Consider the following 20,407-nt stretch of genomic DNA (forward strand, 5'->3'; position numbering starts at 1 on the left):
AGACCCCTGATCACCCAGAATGCCAGCGTCAGACTCATCATCCACATCCCCCGAAGTGCACACATCGGGCCCCACCTCACATAGCTACACTGTCTAACAATTCAGCAGCGCTGCCCATTCAAACTGCTTACCCACGCATACAAAGCCCTCCACAGCACCAGACCTACCCAACTAATGTACCCCCTCAACTTCCACAAGGCAACTGTGCTCAGCCACACTCTGCCTCGCACAATTACCCTGCATCCACAGAAGCAAATCAGGAGGGCGCTCTTTTTCCTACATCACTGCCAAATTATGGACCAACCTTTCACATCGCATCAGGACCTCCCCATTCCTACTCCAGTTCAGAAAGAAACTAAAGACATGGCAGTTCGACTAGGAGCCCGATCGGCCTACTCAACTACTCCAGCTCCTGGATACTACTTTCGTGATAGGTGTGTTTGTAAAGTGCACCTAACATAACAAATATCAGGATACATAATCAAAGACCAATCTTGGTGGTCAACTTGCACCATCATATTTCCAAGCATGCTTCTGATCAGGCCAAACTCAAAATGAAAAGGGTGAAACTTTAAATGAAAAGCCATTTCTGCTGAACAAAAACTCAAAAACAGAATATGCCACAAATACAAGTTAAGATACCTGTGCAAACAGCAGTAGACACACATCCATAGAGCTGGGATTACAGGTAGACGATAACCAAAGTGCCCCCTGTGTGACCAGTATGGAGCGGTCATGATCTCCTCATCCGACCCTCATGCCAGCCCCTATACCATAGGATCTCCCTCTTAAAAAAAATAATAGCTAAACTGATCTTCCTAAGAGGCCACATTCAATGGTAATCAATCTATGTCATTTGTTACTCATTTTATTGAGTTCGAAAGAATGAAAGTCCAAGTAGGGCTCATCCAAGATTTAAACCTGTGTCCGTAGGTCCTCAAAGATCCTCACACAATTTTCACATTTTTTAACATGTCAGCCAGGACATATGTACTGTCCCAGGTCACGCCAGGCCTCTTAAGCTGCCTTTCCAAAGCTGCAGCTTTCTCCTGCAGTTCAGCAGCAGTTAGTCTTTGTTCTCCCTGCCGCCTACAAAACAGGATCTCATTCACTTCCTCCTCAATCCGCCGTGTGTAGATCAGAGGAAAAACTTCACGAAGGACATTCACAAGCTGCTGCTTCAGTGGAGTGTCGCGGCACACCAGGTTCAGGATGAAGATACCTGCATCGGTGGAGGGAGAAGAAAAAGGGACGTGGCAGAGAGATGGGGAACAGTTAATAATAGTCTATTATCTAATTGCAGTATTTACGTGTTCACAAAGTATTGTTTTGACTATCTGCATAACCAAACACTTTTCAATAACTCCATAAAATGTGATAATGCTTGCATAAATGTTTATTCACCTCGTATGCAAAGCCCTTCAGGACTAAACAATTTTGGAATTGTCCTCTTAATCCTTCTGGACAAAGGCAGCATTTTATTAAGTAGTGCTATTTTTCTTGCCCACAACCCTAGCATGTTGTATCTTGCACTGGTTTGGTGCAGAGGACGGCTCCAGGCCATCCTATCCACCAGTGCTCGTGTACTGAGGACAGCTCCAGGCCAACCTCGCGCTCAAGGTAGGAAATCCCTCTGGTACGAACACCAGAGGGAGCTCCTTTCACTAAGTTAAGCTTCGGGGGCTGATAAAAAGCATCCCCAGCACCCAAAGCTGTGTTTTTTCCCTGTGAAATGACGATTGGTGTGTATGGCGTGCCGATGGCATTACACAGAAAGTGAAAATATATATATATTTTTTACTTACATTGGTGCTCGGGGGGCATATCGCAGCCCCCATAAGCACCGATTTGGACGAGAGGTGTCATTGGAAAGGGGAGAATCTCTCTCCAATTTCCAATGGTACCGCACTCTAGTGGATCACTGCTTGGGGATTGCCGCAGAAGGGAGATCCCAAAGCAGGGTTCCACCCATTAGACCCCAGGTTCTATTGCTTGAGGGGGAAGCGGTGCCCTCACAATGGCCTAATGCTCCACCTCCCCCCCACCCCAAACGTCATTCTGCCCCCCACCTTCCCCCGGGGGGCAAACTGAAGGTTGCTACTTCCAATCTGCACGCAGGGCGGAATGCCTACTAGACACCACAAGTTTTGTATAGGGCAATAAATGACTGCCCACCCACCCAGGCATTCGGCCTAGCCCCCACCCCTCCCAAATAACCCCCAATCTTTCAGCCCCCCGTCGGGGGCAGATTAGAGGGGTTTCTTACAACTTGCCCCTGGCTGTGGACAGAAAGTCCACTAGACCACCAGAGATTATATTTGGAGGGGGTTGCCCACCCGCCCCGGGCAATGGGCTACTGTTCTCCCCTACCCCCAGGCCCCAATGCTTTCTGACAACCAGGGGCATATTGGGGGTTGCTACCTCTAATCTGCCCCCACCCCCAACCCCTTCCCCCGATGGGGTGGAGGGGCAGAAAGCCTACAGGGGAGTAAATGGATGGGGTTGGCCTATCCAGACATTAGGCCTAGCCCCCACCCCTCCCAAAATACCAGCAGTCTTTCTGAAGCCCATCAGGTGCAAATTGGACTTGTTTTCCTCGAATCTGCCCCCAGAAGGAGACAGAAAGTCCAATAAACCACCAATGAGTTGAGATTTAGTTTCTTTGGGTGGCCGCTGATCCCTGGCCAAAAAAACCACAGATACCCACATTGCCAAATCAGATCATATTTGTGACCATAAAGGTTTATGTCGCCACATTGCATTTCGGGACCTTTCCTGTTGCAGCCAATAGGCCTACTCCAACAAATGAGGTACCATTTTTATCCGAAGACTTAGGGGAATGCTGGATGGAAGTACATTTGTGTCTCCCCATAGATTCCAGAACTTAAAAATATGTATTTTTAGTTAAGGTTTGAGGTTTTCAAGAGATTCTGGGTAAAACAACCTGGTTAGAGCCACACAAGTCCTCCCACCCTGGATTTCCCTAGGTGTCTAGTTTTAAAAAATATACAGGTTTGCTAGGTTTTGCAAGGTGCTGGCTGAGCTATTGCCCAAAATCCACAGCTACCGATTTTGTAAAAAAACGGTTACTTTTAAGTGTAAACATTTTATGTATCCATGTTGTGTTCTAGGTCGTTTCCTGGCGGAGGCACTAGTCCTATCCGCACAAGTATGGCACCTTTTTTTATCAGAAGACATATGGAGAATTGGAAAAGTAGGATATTTATTATTACCAACTGGATTTTGCTGCATTTATGACTTCCAAACATAAGCCAGTAGACATTTTAAAAATACCCCCTAAATAATATGCTCACATAGATACGCACAAACTAAGAGATGTAAAATTAACCAGTGTTCCTAAGCTCCAAATCATGTGCCCATTTCAAAAGTACATAGGTTACCTTGATACCTATTTTTCAGCCTACATATGTCACTATATGAATTGTTTTATACGCTACACAATGAAAAACCATTGTAAGGTGCAACTCAGTTGCTGACTCTGGGTACCTGCAGTACTTGGAGAACATACAAGCTCTATATATCCCCCCAACCAAAAGGGCCTAGCGAATGTAATGGTACACTGCTTTATTAAATTAGCCATCATGACAAAAGTTACAGATGAAAACATGGTCACAGATGGCTGTTTTTTTGCAACGCGTTATCAATATTTCTTTATTTCAAGTTAGTTTCTTTGGGAAAACCTTGAGGGATCTACACATATGACCCCTTGTTGAAATCAGTATTCGGTCTACTTTTTAGAAATATAATGCCTTCCTGGATCACCCATAGGTTTCATTACACCACAAACTGGAAGTAGGTTCAAAACACAAAAAAAAAGGAAAAACGGGTTACCTCTTTGAAAAATGCCAAAGCAGTGGTTAAAATGTTTTTTTGATTCAGCTCTGCATGGTTCTGAAAGTTGGGAAGATGGTTACTTTAGCTCATCAAACTGTTTCATTGATGCCATTTTTATATTTAAACGCAAAACAAAAATAGACACTTTCATCCAGAGCACTTTTCCCCCCAAAAACTCAAAATGTAGCTATATTTTGGCCATTTACTCAGTCCTCTGCAGGCAAATTCTTAAACTCTGGGAACCTTTACATTCCCAGGATGCTGGAAAAAGGATGTAATGAAGGCCTAAGCACAAACTACTCCAAAAAAAAAGCTTAGCAGGGGGAGTGGTGTGGGGGGGGGGGGGGGGGGGGGGTAGGAGTAGTGTAAGTGATAAGTGTGCAGGTTACAAAAGCGTACAAAGTACGAGCCAACTATGCAGGACTGCGTTGGACTGCGCTGGAAGTGGGGGTAGTCTTATACGGCGAGTATAGCACGAAACCTACATTTTATCAAGCAAAGTAGGGGGTCGTCTTATACGCCGGGTCGTCTTATACGCCGGAAAATACGGTACCCAAAAAAGTTATTAGAGATAACTCACTTGTTTGATGGAACACTACATTAAATGTATTTTCTCCTTACAGGTGCCTCCTCTTCATTTAGCAACTGGTAGGCCTGTATGGCACAATGTAAACCGGTCATCGGGCATAATGACAAGCCGTTGCGTAGAAGAACAAGCTTTTCTACCTCAAAACCAAGCCTACCGTATTTTCCGGCATATAAGACGACTTTTTAACCCCTTAAAATGTTCTGGAAAGTCGGGGGTCGTCTTATACGCCGGGTACAAAATTTAATGGTATGTTTTCAGGCGTTTTTTACATAGCGCGGACTTTACCCGAAGGTGTCAGAGCGCTTTACAGTAGGAACAGTATTGATACAAGAGGAACAATTACAAATGAACAAATTACAAAAGCAAACGTTAAGTTACATGGATCAAAAGTGACAATAGTGAGCAACCAAAATACATGAGGTAGCAATCAGTACATTCCTGGAGAAAAAAGTGATAAGTGTGCAGGTTACAAAAGCGTACAAAGTACGAGCCAACTATGCAGGACTGCGTTGGACTGCGCTGGAAGTGGGGGTAGTCTTATACGGCGAGTATAGCACGAAACCTAAATTTTATCAAGCAAAGTAGGGGGTCGTCTTATACGCCGGGTCGTCTTACACGCCGGAAAATACGGTAATTGGCATGACAGTAGAGCAGGTCACAATTCGTGAAAAATAGCCAAGAGCAGTGCATTATCATCTCAAGATTAATCACAAAACCTATAGGCAATAGGCACAGTTAAGAGCAGTAGAATTAAATTCTGCTCTGAACCCTCAAGTGAACTGATGGGTGAACTTATGCACTGAACTTAATTATATTGTGGACAGAAGTTTTGGGGAGCTGGGGAAAAAACTTCACCTTCATGTAGAAAAAATGCAAATGTGTATAATGCAAATGGGTAAAAAAAACACACTCCGTTAGCCGGATCTAGTATACTGAGCACCTGTGATTGATCAGGCCTCCTTATAGTGATTTGAGTTGGTTGATCCATGTTTTCCCATATGGTCTTGGGTTACAATAAAATGGACATTACTCAATGTATTGTACAGGGCAGTGCTTAATTAGTAAAATAATAAGTGCCAGGGTCCTGACCAGGAGGCCACTGCAACTTGCACCACCCACTGCCCTGCCATCGCTGCTGATGACGGTACCAAAACAACGACTAACCATCTCTCCCACCTGCAAATACAACAGTTAAGATTATTCTAGGTCCGCAAAAAGTAGAGGATGGCTGGGGAGGCAGCTATTAGTAATTTTGTATGTATATTGTATCCTAAACAAACGTTGCTCTGCTCCTCTCTAAATTTGATGAGCAGCGCCACCATGTAGCAGACTGTCATAAGTGTGATGTTGACAATTAAGTGCCAGTGCCGAGCACCATAAACCAATTAAGTGCCAGTGCTGAGCACCGAAAACCACCGGCACAAATAAAGCACTGATACAGGGGTAGTACAGAGTGGTTTGGCCATTGGGTGTCAGTGTAGAGGTGCTAGTTTGCTCATCACCTGGTCCCAGACTATAGGGCCTGGCCCATATGTCGATTAAGTTTAGTTTGATTGTTTGAGAGAAACTCGTTGACATCTGTCTGACTTTTGGCACTGTTGTGTAGGAAGAAAATGAGGTGCAGGTGTGTCCAAGAGGTACTGCTGTGCATCTTGCCTTGCAGAGTGATTTGTTGCTTTGAGTGTCATAATAGTCATTAGAGTTCGATGTGAGGAACTGAATGCTTGTGGCTAAGTAATGATCTAATGTGTCCTAGCACCATCGATATGCATTTCCCAAGACATTTTCACTTTTTTCTTCCAACTATTCCATTAAAATTAAAGTACTTTACCATATAGACATTTTGAAAATAACTACTTAACCAGAAATCTAAATAAAAAGGAACAAACATGTAATTGGCATTTTAGAATGAATAATGGCTAATGGAACTGAAGTTTTGGTAAAATGCTAAATTACTGAAAACAAAATGTTTAAACCATCTCACATTCAAAGGAGGAGACATTGGTGATTTCTTATAACATGTAGCGGTCTTAAGGGTAACCCCGAAAAGGTGCCACAATGCTTTCAGAAACCATGAAGACTTGTTTCTTTATGGGATGGGAAAGGGGTTGCTTTTAGAGGCCTATAGGGAAGAGTTGGGTGATGTGCATTAGAACAAGCAAAGTGATCCAGACAAGTTTCAGGGGTTTAACGCAATGTTTGGAAAGTGGTAGGAAAGTAGTGTTAATAAGTAGTCTTACGCTAGAGGTCTATGCCTAGGCTGGATTGTATTCAGTGTTTATTTTTTAGTGAATTTCAGTGGCATTTTCTCAGTGTTTCCAAATGTTTTAAAATGTGTGCCTATCAGTGTTTATTCAGCTGCCTAACCCATAAAAACATGTTTTATTGCACTAATGGTTATAAAACACATTTCAGTTAAAGGAAAGTAATGCAGGGTACGTGGGGTCTTCCCATTAGCAGTGCCAGCCTAGTTTAAGCATAGAAAGTATGTGTATTGTACTCTCATTCACATCTCATTACCATCTCTCACATCTCATTACCTCTCACACTTGCTTTGTCAGGACTCTGTCTGGTTTACAGGACTATTAATGGAATAAAAAGGTAGTTACATATTCATGTGTGGGTGGGGGTCTTTTAACTACTCCTCAATGAATATCATCAAAATGTAGGGTGGTCAACCATGCCAAGAGCACCGTACCTTGCAAAACCTTTAAAAAGTTGAATCACACAAGATTAATTTGTCGCCCTGTATTCCAATGCACCTGAAACTTCATGCTTTAGGCATGCTCACCCCTGCCTTTCTGCACTCTTTGCTCGACTACATTAAGGTGGTGCCGTGTTTGTGTGGGGATGTATAGCGGTCAAGTATCTCCATGACAAATGTCTCGCTGTAAGTCAGTCCTGACACTTTAAACAACATTATGCTCTCTGGGACTTTTAATTTTGCGGTTAACATTATAATTATGGGCTCAAAAATTCCAGAAGTAAAGTGCAGTTGGGTAAAAAGCCAGGATTAGCTGAACGGGTCACACATAACAATAGAACACCTTGCAGCTATGAATTGTGTTGGTATGTGGAAAGTCTTGGGCATGTTTTCATCACTATCATGTGCATGATGACAGCACTCTTTTCGCAGGTACCTATCACTACATCTTGCTATGAATGTTTAAAGCCTGGGGTATTTGGCGGGCAATCTTCTACAAATACTGACTTGTTAAAGGGGTGGGGGGAGTTTGAAAGTGTTTTACCCTTTCTGTGTCTGTGGGTAAATGTAGTACTACATATTGGCCAAGATTCTTATGAGCCAGCTATTTTATCAACCAGTAAAATAAATTAAACACTGTTAAAGAATCACTACAGTGTAATATAATTAGATCTGCACCTTTAATCCAACAAGCATACAAAGCTGGAGGAAACAAAAGGAAAAATAAAAAATATATTAGTGACATCCCTAAAAAACAAAACTAATCAACAAAACCCAAACAGTGTTTCTTGCTGCTACCTTGTATAACAAAGTTACACTGTCTTGCCCCCTTCACAAAGAAATGCAAATGACTCATTCTTTCTCACTCTCCTTCCTTTGAATAGCATTGTAGTTTGTGGTTGTGCAGGTATGTGTAAGTGCGTATATGTTTACACTTGTAAGGGTGGTTTCCTTTTTGGTGGGGATTTTTGATCAATTATTGTATGTTCAAACTTGAAACAGGATAGCCTGCCTATGACAGAGGCAGGATGAGCAAGAAAGACTATGTGTGAGCAGGCAGCTTGTGAGTGCACAGAGATGGGGACCAAGTAAGACTCTGTTGGTTCTGTCACAGAGTACCAATAGGCTGAATGCTTCAGTGAGGCTGAGTCTACAGTCTGTCCCAACATGTCTTCCCTCACCCAGGCAGAGCCCCTCCAATGTGGTCGCAAATGGACAATCCATCAAATGTGAAGAATGGGACCATATGAAAGGAGAAAGTGGAACACTAAAGCACTGGCCAACTAATCCTGGCTATGAAGCTCACTAATTTTCAGATGTATGTGCACATATGACCACACAAATAGATCAAGCCATGATCATTGCTTTGCCACTATAACCAATGCGATCAGGCAGAATGGACCAGAAACTTCCCACTACAGGAAAAAATACAATACAAGAGCTATGTTTTCTTTTGGAAGCACATAACTTCCGCCCTAATAAATGCTGCACTGAGGGAAGACAACATGTGGGCCAGCCTAAGCCCCGCTCTAAGTAGCACTACTGAAAGCTCTTTTTCTGATGGTCCGACAACAGGTGTGCAGTCAAGCTAAACCTAAACACAGGACCATATCAAACAAAGGGAAAGTTCAAAACAACAAGACACACAATTGGTCCTAGGGTATTTTTATAGACCTGGCACGGACACAACCCCCAACAGAATACTTAAACAACAAAGAGTGTCCAAGGGTCTCATCAGATGAACCTTCAACCTGTACGTGGCAACAAAAACAAAATATTAAGACAGAACAATGCTAACGGTGTGTGATTAATGCAAAACAAGATATCTCTCGCACGTGAAAGATACCCATCAGTTACTGTCCGATACCGCCCTTGTCATCATCTGGGTCTCCTCACACCAAGGAGATAACAATTGTAGCCATCAGTGTTGGATGTAAGTATTGGATGATACAAAACGTATCTGGTGACCACAAGTGTTCTGTAGCAGATATTTGTTCAAACTGCTACCTTTTTGCACTGTTTTTAATCATTGGAAGACTGAGAGGCACCATTAAAATTTCTATTCCTCTCATCTCTCCAATTTTATGCACATCACGATTTTTGTTTCTCACAACTTTATGCACTGCAAATCAGTTAAGATATAACATCTTGATACCTTATATAACTTCTTTGCATCATTAGTTTTGTAGCATCCAATACTTACATCCAACACTGATGGCTACAATTGCTATCTCTTTGGTGTGAGGAGACCCAGATGATGACGAGGGCGGTATCGGACAGTAACTGATGGGTATCTTTCACACCTGAGGGCTATCTTGTTTTGCTTTAATCACACACCGTTAGCATTGTTCTGTCTTAATATTTAGTTTTTGTTGCCACGTACAGGTTGAATGTTCATCTGATGAGACCCATGGACACTCTTTGTTGTTTAAAAGTTCAAAACAACCCACCTTCGGTTTATTCATGGGTGTGGGAACCGAGAGCTGGGAGACAAGGGGGATGAATTCCCAACCCCAGGTATTAGAGTGGGGCAGTTCCAGGGAATAAGCACCCTTTCAGATTTTAGAGTAGAATGGAAGGTGAAGATCCTACAGTGGCAGATGAAGGTCTGTCTGAAGCCTTGCTGAACATCACATGCATCTCTTTAAAGTGCTGTAACCGAAGAAGCACACTTTATGGCAACTCCAACACATTTTTATTTTGTTAATTAATTGCAGTCATTAGGTGTTGAGCCTCTACTAAAAATCATTCTATGTGTCAAGCCAGGTGGAGCCAGCAGGGTTATGTAAGGCAGGTGATGCTATTGTATGTTATTGCTATCCTAGTAGACTCAATATGGCTTCAGATAAACAGGTCCTGTCAATATGTATGATCTTCACTGTCTGTTGAAACAGTTCAAAGAGAAAAAAAAAAACACACCTTTGAATTTTAGGACTATGCACATACACGTTTAGAGTGCCAGTTGGATGATGTGATAAGTGATTTACTGAACTCTGTGTGAGCACAAAGCACTGAACTTTGGTTTTAAACTGAACATAGCAAGAAACAACCCTACAGTGGCTGAACTGTACAATGTGCAACCAGGAAACTTTCATTCCACCCCTGGCCTCCTTATTTGATCAAACTACGCATCCCATGGCCTACTGCGTTACTTCACTATGTATCATTTTTCCAGCTTGAGATTACATAACAGTAATTCAGTTCAGGAAATACGCACTCCAAAAAACATCACTTATATAGTTTATATAGCATAATGTTGCTTAACAATTAATAACAATGAGAGCTGCATATACATATATATGTATCTATGTATACATACAGTTAGAGAGAAGGCAAGCAGTTTTGAGTAATTTGGGGCTACGCTGTCTCGGCAAGCGCGTATTCTTGGATGTTTTAAATTTACAAAATATTATTTTCAACGAATGCCACTCAATTCAGCTATAAAATTGCATGGACTTACTTGAGATACTGATGAAAAAAACATTCTTAAAAATTAAGAGCCTATCATTTTCTCATTACATTTGTTGCCCAATTTGTCGGCTGGTGATTTGACTCTTAGAGCTAGGCCAGACCCCTGGCTCAGCTCTCCCACAGGGCTGGCCGTGTCCACATCCCCCAGAAATTTAGTGTCTCCTATGCCCTTGCGTATATTATTTGGCTCTAATGTGGTCATGCTGCATGCTTTACCAATTAAACCCAGACCTACAGTGTAGGAAGGTAGCTTATTAGTAGGTGCAGGTAGTTCCCTACAGCTAGTAACACAACCACAATCACAACTAATGTCCAGTCCAGTTCTCAATAAACTAATCCTTGCTCAACCCTTGGTAGCTTGGCTGCGAGCAGGCAGGCTTAACTTAGGAGACAGGTGTGTAAAGCATTTAAAAACAGCAATACAGTAAATAAGTACGAGACAACACACAATGAAAATCCAACATCAATTTATAAAACTAGGTAATATTTTTATGATTAAAATGACACCAACACAACAAAAATTCCAGAGAAGAGAACTGGAGATAGGAATTTGTAAAGAACAAATACTTTCTAGTGCCTAAAAGCCAAAAGCGCCAATTTGGGACACCTGATCGCGCTTGACCAGGACAAAGTCAAAGTTTCTGGCCGGCCCGGGTGGTGGGGGCCGGGATTGAGGGGTCATCCAAGCTGTTTGCCAGGGCCGGTTTAGGCCGCTTTTGTTACAGGGGTCCGATACTCCAGCTATGCTGTAAAACTGCCCCCGGTAACAAAAACAGACCCCCAGGGGTCCTAAACCGGCCCCCACCTTGGAGGCCCACTGGCGAAACACCCTGCTCCTTTGTCTCAGCCCAGGCCACTTAACACCTAATCAAGAGTGCTTGACTCAGCCTGTCAAATGCTGACCAACCAGAAGAGGCTGTTGCCGGGCTGAATTCAGGCACATAAGAAAAGCAAGTTATTTAACTTATTTTCTGTGATAGTTACAATAAATCCAATCTCAGCAAGTTGTTGGAGTTATAGCAACTATCACTTTCATACTTTGAAGTATTATTTTAGCTCACTCCTATCAATAGTTGGACTTTATTAAAGTTTAATAAAGCCTTCAATGTTAACTTTTGAAGCTAATGTACTACAATAGAGACAAGCATTGGAAATGCAATAGGTCTCGCAGCATTAGAGTTAGTGCTTTTAGAATTGTTTATGGGTTTTTGTGTAAATCTTTAGCATTTTTGTTTCCTGTAGCCAATGCTAAAGAATTAAAAAAAAAAGCCATAAACATTTCTAAAAGCTCTAACTCAAATGCTCCGAGACCTATTGCACTGTGTGAGGGTGAGGGGTTGAGGGTGAGTGAGGGTGAGACGGAAAGTTGTGGAAAAAGTCGAAAAAGAGAAGACACTGGGCATAGAGAAATCACGGGTAGTCTAGAGGCTACCATCATGAGCCTGTGAAGAAAGTCTTACAAATGTACAGATGTACACGTGCGACAAACATTAGTTAACAATATTTAAATTGCTAACAAACATAAAACCAGAACAGAAAGTAAATATTTTGCACACAAAAAAAAGATTTGGAATGAGGAGGCACAATATGGTAAGATGTGTGTGAGGACAACATTTCTGATTGAAATATGACGGCTCCTAAACGAATGAACACATATTCTGGGAGCCGCAGATCTGAAGGTGAGCCTGTCCAGTGAAGACGTGAACGGAATAGGAACCTGTCAAAAAATTTCTGAGCAGCCTTTTTTTTTGGGGAGGTTTTTTGTTTTCTTTTTAATAATTTACAGAAGAGATGCCTGTCATCCAATGAGAACGGTCGGTGCTCGTCTAAAACCCCCGCTTCTTTCTTAGTCAGTCAGTTCAGTGGCGTTTTATGTGGCGAAACGAACATGTGATGCATATGTGAGAGCCCTACGCCGTTTCATTTACCGTCCAGAATCCAACACAAAGAAAGCGTTATTTTTTTATTTTTAATTACATAACACGATTGTATTTACTCTTTTACACTTTATGTAATTTTAGGGGGTGGCGTAGCTACTTGCCTTCCTATCGCTTTCTAAGGTTTCGCGCTTGTCGCCGGTTTTCAGAGATCAGTGATTTATTTCCATGTTCGGTCGCCGCCGCTGTCTGGAGGGCTGTGAAGAGGCAGGGAGGGCTGGCGTCTGCCGCCGTGGGGTGGGGGATGGGCGACGGCGCGCCAGAAGGTGGCAGTAGTGCAGCGCGGTTGGAAGCACTGCCTTCCTTCCCCCTCCCCTGGCAATAAGTCATGTAAGGTTGCTGTGCTGGTTTCCTGGACGAGCTTTCAGAGAGCTGCAGCTTGCAGGAAAGCGCTTATGGCAGAGTCCCGGTAATCCTATCCGAGCCGCACAGTAATTTGAGCACTGTATCCCTCATACAAGTTGCAGAGTGCTATCAGGAAAAATAGCAACAACTCACGATCACGCGCGCCTGGTTTTTTGTGTGTTTCCCAGTAATATTGTCTTTTATTTGCTACCGCTAACATTTTGTTTGCTTTCTAGCGGCAGGCAGGCAGGGGAGGAGAGGAGGAGGGGGGAGGAGAGTAGGGGAGGCACGGCCTAGCGGCCGTGCAATCAAGTAGTGAGGGGGCGGAGCTGGGGGAGGGTGCGAGAGAGAGTAGGCAAGGCTAGCGGCAGGCAGGCAGGGGAGGAGAGGAGGAGGGGGGAGGAGAGTAGGGGAGGCACGGCCTAGCGGCCGTGCAATCAAGTAGTGAGGGGGCGGAGCTGGGGGAGGCTGTGGAAGAGAGTAGGCAAGGCGACACGGCGGGAGGGGGCGGAGCGGGTAAACAAAGACGGACATGCACGCGCCCGTGACTTTTAAGGTCAATGCGCATGCGCATAAGCTTAATGCGCATGCGCATTGACCTTAAAAGTCACGGGCACTGCAAGGAATCGCCACGATTCCTTGCAGTGTGGATAAAGAGTGGATGAGCCCCTATAGTCTCGCTTGCTCGATGCGCATGCGCATCGACAGGCGAGACCTAAAAAACGACATTGGCAGTTTTTCGCTCATCAGGACTCTTAAAACATCTTTTAAAATATACTCCCTGCTTACTTTAACAATGCACCCTACCCTTGTGGCATCTAGGGTAGGCCTTAAGGGTGCCTTAAGTATACAAATAGGGTAGTAAAAGACTTTGGAAGTACCTTTAATTCCAAAGTCAAATTGGACATAGTTTTATTTTAAAAGCAGAAAGAGATACCCATCTAGTGGCTGAATTGCCCACAATGAACCTGGAAAATCTTGACCAATCCCGGCTTCCCTGCTTGACCAAATTGTGTGAACGTAGGCAAAAACCTTTTCACTGAGCATCCTTTTTGTTCACCATTAGTAATCATAACACCTTTAAATATGCATGTTCAGAATGCACATTGTATAAAAACCTCCTGTTTGATTTAATAAACTATACTGTTGCTCTGTGTATAAGAATCTAAGCAACATATAGAGTACACATGACAACTGACTTGCCTCTTAGTTCAATCATTGTCATAATGGCAAGGGCGGGGGGCGTGGCCGAGCCTGCCAAGATAGTGTACATGTCTGCCTAAGGCTCTGTATGTTCGCCCAATCACCATCTCCATCCACACTGGTGTGGCCTCGTGGAAGAGGAGCATAGCAGCGGACCACTACTGACACACTAGCAGACACCAAAACTGCCAGTGCTGGGGAACGCAAGAGGTGCCATTGAGTGAGGCGGCGGCCTGCAAGAGCACAACTGCATCCAACATGGCGCCGCCCGGTAGCCAGTGACAGCCCCTGAAGAGGTGCGGTAAACCGAGGTGGCCCGATCATATTGGGGAGGTGTCCCAGCAGAGAAGGGCAGGTAGCACCAAGCCCGGCATGAGGATTCGGGCCGGATGCGAGGTAGCCAGGGACGGAGCCACCGGGGCAGGGCGCCGGGAGGTAGAGGGAACCGGAGACCGCGGCCTAACAGCAGAGATTGAGAGTAGTTCGGCACCCACAGAGGAGAGAAGCGCCACACCGGAGGAGACAGCAGGGCTGGGGGTGCCCGGCGGCTGCCCCTTGCCTCCCTCGTGTCACACCACCCTACTGCCGGAAAGCTCCTGCCGAGATTCGGCCTGGGGAGAAAGTCATCGTTGTGGAGACACGGAGCATCTCCCAGAGGGCTGGGTCTCCGCCCTCGGTGACAGCACACCTCTTCGCCCAGAGGATGTGGGCCCGAGCCCATAACGCAAGTGAAGTGCACAAACCAACGGTGAGGGGTGATCCCCTGGCCTACAGCTCGACACCAAGTCTCAAGGTGCGTGGATGGGGGTTGAGGCCCCCTGAGAACAAACGCGAGGGTGTGGGGACGGGCAGGAGGTGAGGTCCTGAATCTGAGACTTTATTGTCCCCCCCACACCCCTCCCCCCTTGGGCACCCTGGGACCTCAGCAATGTTAGGCTTGAATATACAAGTGTAAATCCCCTAGGCCCTAGGTCGGCGCCACCACCGAGGTACGAAGGGGCGGGCAGGGTGTCCTGGAACGAGAGGACCCTCTCCCCCTCACAGAGAGGCACGAGCCCAAGACACCACCGATACTGGCGAGAAGACTGAAGGCCTGCCCTCCACCACCTGCCCCCTTTCCATGCAACATAACAAGGGAGTCCCCTCTGGCTGGGCAGGTCTGCCAGGGGTGAGCTGGACAACCTTATAGCTGAAGACAAGCCACAGACTACCCGCCCCCCCCCCACCCACCCCCGGTACTCTGGCATGCACCAGAGCCCAAACACAAGTGTGTCTCCTCACCCGGTTTGAGGATCCCCGAGGGTCCCAACGCAGCAACAGTGTAACCAGCCCATCTCACCGACAATGACCACAATGCAGACCGGTTCCCCGGGGACCAAAGAGCCGACAGACTGGGCATAGTCTACCCTGGTAAGAGGGAGCACATCGGCTAGTGCAGTAGAGCACTGGTGAATAATCCACCGCAGACCATCGGGAGATTGCGCTCGACTTTGGGGCCACGGGCATCAACCTCAACTCAAAACTCATCCCTGGCTGCCAATGATCAACACGCAGGCGCTTGGGGCTCGACCACCCACTCAATGTCTGACAAGCTGGATAGGGTGTTGGCCGTAATTTAACACTCCAGGGTCACTATGAAAGAAAGATTAGGAGCCCTTGCCACAGACCTCAACCTTTGAAAAAATTACCACTGCAAGCTGGCCTACAAGGTTGTGGACGGGGAGAAAGCCCTCTCTACTCTGCAGCCTCTAGCTAAGACAGCAGGAGACCCTGCGAGAACTCCAGCCCTGAGTCTTATTGCTGGAGGGGAGAGTGGATGATCTGGAAGGGCGCTCCTGGAGGAGCAACATCTGGGTGCTGAACCTGCCAGAGGGGGCAGAGGGGTCAGGCCCCATCAGCTACGTGGAAACTTGGCTCCAATCATTCACACTGGCTTCAGAACTAGCAACCTTCTTTTCCATGGAGAGAGTACATCGGGTTCCGGCGCGTCCGTAGCTCAGGGGTCCCCTCCCCAGCAGCTACTTGTGAAGTTCCTTCATTTACGAGACCAATGTGCTGTGCTGCACGCTGCTAGGCAAAATGGGCCCATTCGCGTAGAGGACAAGCATATTATGGTCTTTCCTGACTACTCCCCAGCAGTGCAACGCCAACAAACATCCTTCCTGGAGATAAAACGCCACCTCCGCCAAAAGGGGATAAAGTACTCCTTGCTCTTCCCAGCACATTTCAAGATAATACACAAGGTGGTTCCCACCTTCTTCACAGACCAAACGGAGGCATACGACTGGTTGGAACTTCATTTGCAGAATAACGCACATCTGGAGACAATACATAATGCACGAGAGCCCCAGAATAGACCTCGCCGTGGAAGGAAAACCCAACAGCGCTCCAAGTCTCAGCCCCGTGGTCTATCACAGGATCCCCAATTTAGAACACATCACTGCTGATTGCAGGAGGGCCCTACAGGCATAGCTGGGGATCTGGGTCCCGCCTCAGTGATCCCAGATGGCGAGAGAGGCCCCCATATCTTCACATCCAAAGAGGACCCCAGTGACACCAGCACCTCTCGTGCGGATTCAGTGACCCCATCACTGGTGACAACTCAAACGGCAGACACACTCATTGGCATTGGTTCTTTTTTCCTATACCTTTATTCTAATTTCTGGTCTAATATGCAAGACCCAAGCCACAATTAGACACCTAGCAACACAGGCCCCTGGGGCTGTAGGCCCCACCGGACATCCTTGCCACATGTATTGCCAGCTTTTGGTACACACATGTGCAGCCCCCACAGTACACTAGTGCGCTCGACCATTCTATGTTTGGACGTTCTGCCTGGCGTGGTAGGTATCCAGAATTGGGATCATGTCCCTGCACAGTTTTTGTCCTTTCCCTGGTTCCTTCTCAACTCCCTGATCAAATTCAAACAGTGGGTGTGAGCCATTACTAATAATCATCGTCTTTTCCCGGGGCAGGGGCATCATCTATGCGATGCCTACTTCAGCACCCCCCCACCCTCCATCACCATCAATACCCTATTATGATCCGCACAGCAGATACTAGTTTCATTACTCTAAATGTTCAGGGAATGCACACAGCACGCAGATGCTATGCCATTTACTCCTACATCAAGCTTCAACAAGTGCAGGTAGCATTGCTACAAGAAACGCATCTCACCGCAGGAGAAACAGATCAACTGAGTAAGTGCTGGCAAGGCACCTTCTGCACCACCCCATACTTCCCATATGCATGAGGGGCGATGATCTGGCTCAAACCCGGGTTCTCATTTCTGGAAACCTATACGGGGTAGACACAGATGGAAGGAATGCACTGCTAGAGGGGCTACTAGATGGCCACCCGATATTAAAAGACAGCATCCAGGCACTGAATACTGAACAGGGAAAATTTTGGGACTCACTGTCAGGCGTACTAGCACAGTTGAAAATATTGCCATGGCTCCTATGGGAGAGATTACAATAGTGTGTTGGACCTTTCCATGGATCGATCTCACCCCGTCCTCAACTCCCGGTATAGTGTGCAGACAGAACGATACCGTACCTGGGTAAATCATTGGTCACTCCTAGATGCCTGGAGAAATCGATATCTGAGGACTAAACTTTACTCCTTCCTCTCCGTCTCCCACAAACTACGGGTACGTTTCAACTGATTTATGTGCTTGCCAGCAGTTATTCCTTTGATTCAATGCACAGACTACCTGGGCCCGGTCTGATATAACCACGACATGCATCTCATAACTCTCAGGTGGCGGCCTCCCCTGTCACCGGCACCCACATGGTGGCTACCAAAAGATTGCCTCAAAGACCCAGTGTTTCGACATGAACAAGAAGATGGCATCCGGGCCATTTCACAGAGAACGCCACGCGGCATCCTTCAGGATGCTAGAAGGGGACAATTTCAAAGTAGACACCAGAGGAGCATGATAGCAGGGGTCAGCGTCACACTAGAACACAATCTACAAATGACGGAGAGCAATCTAGCAATCTTGACCAAGACTGCAGATGCCTGTACGGCGTCCCCCAACTCAAGTCACGGAGGCAAAGACTGTGTATGCAGAATCACTAGCAGATCTGCTAAGATACAACTTCAAAGCGTACGTGGCCAGGATGCACCTGGTCGGGGACTGGCCCGGAAACTGTTGTCCTGGCTTGTCCAACAAGACACAGACAATCAACCAATCACAGAAATAGTTGGCACTTCTGGTGTCGCAGCCCACTCCCAGGCGGATATCCTGCAAATCCTCTATGATTATTATGCAGGGGTATACAGGACCACAGGGCGGGATTGTCCGGACTCGCAGACCAATTTCTTGTCAGCTTAGTCTTACCCCAAATTACTCCATCTGACAAGAACTCCCTCGACACAACGATCACATCAACAGATGTGAAACACACGATCCCAGCCCTAGCATGTAACAAGGCCCCGGGTCTGGACAGCCTACCATTAGAATATTATAGCACGTTCTCCACATTGCTGGTGCCTCCGTTGGAAGACATGTACAGGGTAGCACTTAAGGGTGTGGAACTCCCGGGCTCACTGCGTGAATCTCTTCTGGTATTCTTAAAGCCTGATCGAGACACTACACTACTGACCTCTTATCGAACAATGGCATTGTTGTCGGAAGACTGCAAGATAATCGGTAAGATCCTGGAAGACCGATTCACCCAGGTTCTTCCAGCATTGGTACACCCAGACCAGTGTGGGATTTTCCCAGGCAGAAATACCTCCCAAAATATCCGTTGACTGTTTCATTTCCAGGATCAGGTCCAGCGCTGCTATCCCCTTGCCGCTTGCCTGGTCCTGGCCCTGGCCCTGGAGAAGGCCTTCGATACCCTGACCTGGCCATACCTTTTTGCGGTGCTTCAGCGCATGGGAGTAGGTTCCACACTTCTGGCATACACAAGGCTGCTGTATACGAAGCTCACATCCCGAATACGCCTTGGCTGCTATATCTCAGTCCCCTTCCAAGTGACGCGTGGCACACATCAGTGTTGCCCACTCCCCCCCCCCTACTCTTTGCCTTGGCAATGGAGCCCCTTGTGGCTCGCCTCCAAGGGGAGGGCAGGGACTGGGGTATCCCATTAGCGGGCACTATTCACAGTGTGTCCCTGTATGCAGATAACCTATTTCTATATGTACGGGACATCACAATGAACCTTGAACCTCTCTGGGCCACACTTGCAGATTTCGCTGCAGCAGCTGGGTTAAGAGTCAACTGGGAAAAATCCACTATTCAACCCCTGGAGCGAGCGGGCCCAATTACCTTTATGAGGGCAACCATCGCAAGGCAATAGCAGGCATATGGGCCCTAGTGGGTTTCTGAAAGAGCCTATCTTTGGCACCTGCCAGGCAAATAGCCCTAGCTAAGATGATCATAGTACCCAGTCTCCTCTACCACTTTGCAAATCTGTCGGTCATTCCCCTCTGCTCATTTTTTCAGGAAGTCGACTCCCTGCTTAGTTCCCTCATCTGGGGAAACGGGTGTCAAAGAGTTGTCCTGATCAAGATGCAACTACCAATTGACCAAGGAGGACTAGTGTCCACCCCTCTGAGGCGTATTTCCTGGCAGCACAGCTCCAGTGGCTATCACGCTGGATGGCAGGGCGCTATCTAGGTGAGTCCAACTAGGAAGCGGACCCCTGCTCATACCGGTACTTGCAGCCTACTCTTTCCAGGAGCCCGACCTGTCTTCACGCACCCACTGAAGGTAGCAGTAGCTAGATCCTGCATGCTACGGATCCACCGCCTGTCCCAAGAAACTCAGCTGTACATCCACCTGCTACCATTGGACGGCCTACCCCGGGGCAGAGGTTACTATAATGCTGACCTGGACAGACCACTCGCTCCTCGAAATGGAGTCCATGTTTGCAGACGGTCAACTTCTCTCATTTGACCAATTAGCAGAGGAAAGTGGTCTCCCATGGGGACAATTCCTCCTTCACAGACAAATCGTCTCGGACGGTCACCAACTCTGGGACCTATCCAAAGGGGAACTTGCGATGCACTCGGTACTTCACACAGTTTTACACATGGGCCGCGGACGTCATTAATTACCTGGTTATACAAGGCCAGTTGAGAACTCACAGCCACGCCACTTACCCAACTAAGAGACAAGCAAGACACTACATGACAAGGAGTGGGAACACGCCCTGGAGTACTCACAGGAAGAATCCCGAAACTCATGGTTTAAAAACATAAAATATTATTTCTACACCGCGCATACCCAACGCTGGCACGACTCCAGTGCTTCTACCCATGGACACAGTTTCTCAGCCCCTACTGCCA

The 20,407-nt window shown here is 46.4% G+C and overlaps 1 protein-coding gene across 1 annotated transcript in view; it reads right to left on the reverse strand.

Moving 5' to 3' along the window:
• Positions 1-853: 853 nt before the first annotated feature.
• Positions 854-20,407, reverse strand: part of METTL13 (methyltransferase 13, eEF1A N-terminus and K55) — a 109,754-nt gene continuing 90,200 nt past the window's right edge. Inside the window, exon 8 of the mRNA XM_078641073.1 lies at positions 854-1,222. Within this exon, the coding sequence (XP_078497199.1) occupies positions 948-1,222 (275 nt within the window). The 3' untranslated portion in view covers positions 854-947. The remainder of the gene's footprint in view (positions 1,223-20,407) is intronic.

Source organism: Lissotriton helveticus, chromosome 1_1, assembly GCF_964261635.1.
Source record: "Lissotriton helveticus chromosome 1_1, aLisHel1.1, whole genome shotgun sequence".
Lineage (NCBI taxonomy): Eukaryota > Metazoa > Chordata > Amphibia > Caudata > Salamandridae > Lissotriton > Lissotriton helveticus.